This window comes from Mus pahari, chromosome 14 (genome assembly GCF_900095145.1).
Source record: "Mus pahari chromosome 14, PAHARI_EIJ_v1.1, whole genome shotgun sequence".
Lineage (NCBI taxonomy): Eukaryota > Metazoa > Chordata > Mammalia > Rodentia > Muridae > Mus > Mus pahari.
The window spans coordinates 19,688,296-19,693,614 of NC_034603.1; the positions used below are offsets into that span (position 1 = coordinate 19,688,296).

The 5,319-nt window shown below is 52.4% G+C and overlaps 1 protein-coding gene across 1 annotated transcript in view; it reads left to right on the top strand.

Annotated features, from left to right (window-relative positions):
* Positions 1 to 5,319, top strand: part of Col23a1 (collagen type XXIII alpha 1 chain) — a 295,946-nt gene that overhangs the window by 264,205 nt on the left and 26,422 nt on the right. Inside the window, exons 6-8 of the mRNA XM_021212924.1 lie at positions 503 to 529; positions 2,006 to 2,032; positions 3,074 to 3,100. Coding sequence (XP_021068583.1) covers positions 503 to 529; positions 2,006 to 2,032; positions 3,074 to 3,100 — 81 coding nt within the window. The remainder of the gene's footprint in view (positions 1 to 502; positions 530 to 2,005; positions 2,033 to 3,073; positions 3,101 to 5,319) is intronic.

Here is a 5,319-nt window from a genome sequence, read left to right on the forward strand (position 1 = left end):
TCTCTCTCTCTCTCTCTCTCTCTCTCTCTCTCTCTCTCTCTCTCTCTCTCTCTCTCTCTTTCTTTCTCCCCTCCCTCCCTCTCTCTTGCCATGGGGTGGGGGAGGGCATGGAACCCCAGGTTCAATCCCATTGGAGAAAAGAGCCCCCTTTCCCCTTGAGAGCACCATTGAAGTCCGAGCCATGATGCTTATGGCATAGCCTGCATCTCAGCCCTGCACCTGTTACCATGACAGGAGAGAAAGTCATTGCCCACCCTCTAGCATCCCACCCTAATGATGCGGAGGGCTTTAGAGAAGAACTGGGGCTCTGTTATCAGGAAATAGGGTCACGAGTGGCTGACTACACACAAGCGCCCTTCCCCCACTCCCCACCCTGGCCACATGGGATGTGCCCTGACCTCAGAGCTCAGGGAAGGCTTTGCTTCCTTGTCATTGAGGAACGGGGTCCTAAGACATCGAAGGAATGTTCCTGTATGTAACCCTTGCTTTTCTCCTGTTCCAGGGACCTCTAGGTCTGGACGGCAAGCCAGTAAGTGATCACAACATCCTAGATGGTCCTGGGGTAGGGCCACTGTAGGGGTGAAGTGATCATGGGCTACCTGAGGGGGCTGGAAAGTGAGTTCAGCAGCTATAGGAAAGCAAGCCATTTGTCACGTGTGATCAGATCCATCTGCTGACCTGTAAACATGGAGATGCCCTTTCAGCTTTCTGCCTTGAAGCATCCTCCCCTAGGAGATGCTGTGGAGCTATGGAGAACCATATCAGTCTCTAGTGTTCAGTCAGCCCTCAAAGTCTACAAGTCCCTCCCAATAGGCCCTAGATACAGAATGCCTAACATAGTTTCAAGACAGCCACGATGGCATTGGGCTGAAGAGTTCTCAGTACCTGTTCCAGGAGTCCATGGTCCACAGGCATCCTCAGCAGATGAACAAGGTGCACAGGGAGATATAAGCACAACTAAATGAATAATGGGGTGTGGGTGAACGGGTAAGCAGATGGGGTGTTGGTAGGTAGGAGGTAGATGGGTGGATGAATGGATGGGCGAGCAGATGAGTGGGTGGGTACATAGATGAATGGATAAATGAATGCATGGGTGGGTGGTGGGTAAGTGAGCAGATGGATGGGGAGGTGAGTGGATGAATGGATGGATGGGTGCCTGGATGAATGGATGCATGCATGCATGCATGCATGGATGCTTACATAGATGGATGCATGGATGGATGGATGGATGCCTACATGTATGGATGCACTCATGAATCGATGCATAGATAAGTGGATGAATTCATGCATGCATCATGGATGGATGCATGGATGGTTGGTTGAATGTATATGTGGGTGGGTGCATGCATGGATGTGTGAGTGGATGCATGCATGGGTGCATGGGTGATGCATGGATGGATAGGTACATGGGCACATGCATGGATACATGGATGGATGCATTGGTGAGTGCATGCATGGATGAATGGGTGGGTGCATGGATGTATGGATGGATTCATGCATGGATGCATGGGTAGATGCACAGATTCATGCGTGGATGCATGGGTAGATGCATGGATGGATAGGTACATGGGTACATGCATGGATGCTTGTGTGTATGGATGTGTGGGTGGGTGCATGCATGGATGCATGGGTGGGTAGATGCATGGATGCATGTGTGGATGTTTGGTGGATGCACGCATGGACAGAGACTGGATGGCAACTCTGGACAATGGCCTCCTCCCCAGCAGAGACAAAGCATGTTGTGCAGAAAAACCAGTGTATGTGCCTTTTTCTTGCTCAGAGCATGCCTGTGGACCCTTGCTGCCGACCCCAATCCCTCCTCACCGTCGTGCTGAGGGCAGGTGTGGAGCTTCCAGGAGGCAGCAAGGCTTGGCAGGCCTGTGTAGTGTCCAACTCAGATGCCACAGCTCTGCTAGTCCCACAGGTCCCTCTGCCCCACAGCCAGGGGTCAGCCAGCCTAGCTCACCCCTCTCACCGCTGTTCCTTCTCTGTCTTCCTTTTCCAGGGACTTCCAGGCCCTAAAGGGGAAAAGGTAAGTTGAGGAGGATGCAGTCCAGATTCCGGGTGCTGACGAAGGATGCCAGCAGCCAGCTCCAAACCTCAGTGGCAGAGCATAAAAACTCAGCATTAAACACAGGACCCACCAAGCTCCTTGTAAGGGAATGAGTCGATCTGTGTGCACGTGATGATGACCTCAGGAGGAGGAGGGACCAGAGTGGAGCTCAGAGTGGCAGGGCTGAGTGACAACCTCAGAGGCCACATGCAGTTGTGCCTGGGTGATGTGACTGCTCAGGGACAAGCTTTCTCTTTGCATTCCAGCCCCACGACTGTGTGCTTTAGCAAGCTGCCCAGCTGTGAGGGCCTCAATTTGTCCTTCTGTAAATGGGGGGTGGGGGGAGGCTGGTTCTGGTACAGCCAAAGACAGCCAAAGCCACAGAAACAACTCTGGGGTTTTGAGACCAAAGAGAAGTTCTCTCCTTTGTGTCTGTTGCAGTGTAACCCACCATGTCAAAGCTCATAGCTTCAATATGCCTTACCAGTCCAAGGTTCATGAATTGGGAGAGGACACTGTGTGAGCAGCTATCCCACAGGCCACACTGTGTGAGCAGCCATCCCACAGGCCACACTGTATGAGCAGCCATCCCACAGGCCACACTGTGTGAGCAGCCATCCCACANCACACTGTGTGAGCAGCCATCCCACAGGCCACACTGTATGAGCAGCCATCCCACAGGCCACACTGTGTGAGCAGCCATCCCACAGGCCACACTGTGTGAGCAGCCATCCCACAGGCCACACTGTGTGAGCAGCCATCCCACAGGCCACACTGTGTCTGGGATCTTGAATGTCTGGGATGTAGTCATAGATGAGGACCTGCCTGGCTTCAGTCTGCTGGCTGTGTGACCTTGGCCTCATTACTTAACCTCTCTGAGCCTCAGTGGCCTCATTGGAAAAGGAGATTTAAAATAAAGCCCGCCTATTGTTTGTGTTCAAGCACAGAGGGGATGATCAAAAGGAAATGGGGAGAAATAATGACGTCAATAGCCACTCATCTTCCTGTATTTGATTCTAGGGTGCACCGGGAGACTTTGGCCCACGGGTAAGGATGGAGCACCACCCCCCTCATCCACTGCACATGGTTTGTTTAATAGCATCATAATAAGGGATTCCTAACATTTCTGCTGGGGGTCCCAGCTCACCATAGCTTATCCCAGGAAAAGGCAAGTGAGCCAGGCCTCCCTCTCTGCTTTCGTCCACCCTGTGGAAGCCCCCAGGTACCCTCACCTAATAGAGGTTGCCACCTCCCACTCAGATGACAGTTATCTGGCAGATGTTCTGATGTCACACTTGTCACTATGGTAACCAGACACTGACTGTCCCACGAGACAGCTGGCACTCAGGAAAAGTGACAGCTCGGCCAGCGCTCAGCTCTGTCCCTTCCCAGTCCCATGATCTTGGCGAGTCGCTTTTCCCTGAGACCTGACCCTTAAACAAGGAGGGGGTGACAGTTCACACACACACACACACACACACACACACACACACACACAGTGCTGTGAAGATTCATTATAACCATAACTGCCAGTGGTGGGCAGCAGCAGCACTCAGCACGGGGACAGGATTCCACCCAACTGTGCGTCCTGGGACCAGGAACCCAGAAGTATTTGTCTGAACCTGAGGTGGGTCTGGGTCTTGGCAGAGGAGCACTTGAGTAGCCCTAGGAAGATGCCCTCACCATTTCCAGAATGTTCTGGGCAGAGCACCCTGACCACAGAAACTGCAAGGTAGACATTAGTTGCCCAGAGAAAGACGGGGTCACGTGGAAGAAGGTTATGGGCCCCAGAACACATTGGTGCAAGGGTCACTCACCCACACCAAGAATCTGCCAGCTTGGGTGGGGTTGGGTGGAGAATGAGTGAGCTGTTTGGACCCAGGAGGACAGTGAATGGCAGATGAAGAGGGGCGGAAGAAAGGGCAGAACACACAAGCTGGGTTTTCGGTCAGGTTGGGCAAGACCCAGCTCTGCAACTTGAAGGTTCAGAGCCCAGGTTGTATGAAATGCCAACGGTGCCCCCATACTCACAGGGTGTTTGTTGTGATGAGAAGTGAAGCAGGCAGGGGGTGAAACCAGCTGGAGCTTTAATGGGAAGAGCTGAGCCTTGTTGAACCATCAGCAAGAAGTTCAGAACCAGGCCACACAGACAGTGAGATTTCTCTCAAGTCAAAGAAGGGATATCCCCTTTACTCTGTGGCTGCTGGAGAAACACCGATTTCAGGTGGGATTTACGGAAGTTAATCTTCCCAGTAGGGTTGCCCACCCTGTGATGACCGGGATCCCTCCGGTCCTGGGTTTACCAAGAAAACATTTCTTCCAAAGCTCCTTCCTTCCCAGGGATATCTGCCCCCTGCCACTGTGTCCCAGGCATCTGTGAACAGACTCTCCCCACAGAAAGGTTCAGTGACTTAAATGGGCAATTCTTCCTTATCACTCGGGTTCCTAAAGACCTCTCTTTTGGATGCAGGCTGAGTGTCCTGGGGGCCCCGGTGACAACTCTCCCACATGGTTATCATTGATGTGACTGTCACCACTCAGCTAGGAAGCAGACACATGAGGTTCCCCACGTATTGTAGGGCTTCCTCCAGACTTGGCACTGGGTTCTTAGAGAGGCTTCTGGGAAAAGCTTTCCAAGGGGCAGGAAGTGAGTGTAGTCACACCTGTTAGAAGCTTCTCCCAGTATGGACCAGTATCATACCCACTGCAAGCTTTTCTATTCTATTTTCTATTCTGTTCCGTTCCATTCCATTATATTCTGTCACAGGAGCTGGAGAAGTGGGTGTTGGTTCACTGGGCAAACCCCGCCACAAGCTACCCTTCTCTAGGCTGGGTTAGGTGCTTTCCCCAGTGATTTCTGCAGTCCCCTCCTGCATTTCTGACCACACCACCTGTTTGCCACCTAGATGGTTTTCCCACGGCTCAACACAGGCTTTATAAGTAGAGATCATCGTGGATACAATCTCCGTGTCCTCAAGGTAGCCTGGCTGAGTGAAGGGACCTGGCCTGCCAGTGTGCTGTGCTTCCAAACCCCTACTCACCTGTGTTGTCAGGGTCAGACCTCAGCCATCCAGCCCTGGAGAGAAGAGAAGGATGGGCAGGGAGGAAAGTCAAGGACCAGGAGGCAGAGCAGTCACATCTCTGGGCGTTCAAGACTAGCCTGGTAGCTCCAAATCAGCCGGGGCTGAGGCTACATAGTTACACATTGATACATTGATACGTTATCTGAGAGAGAGAGAGAGAGAGAGAGAGAGAGAGAGAGAGAG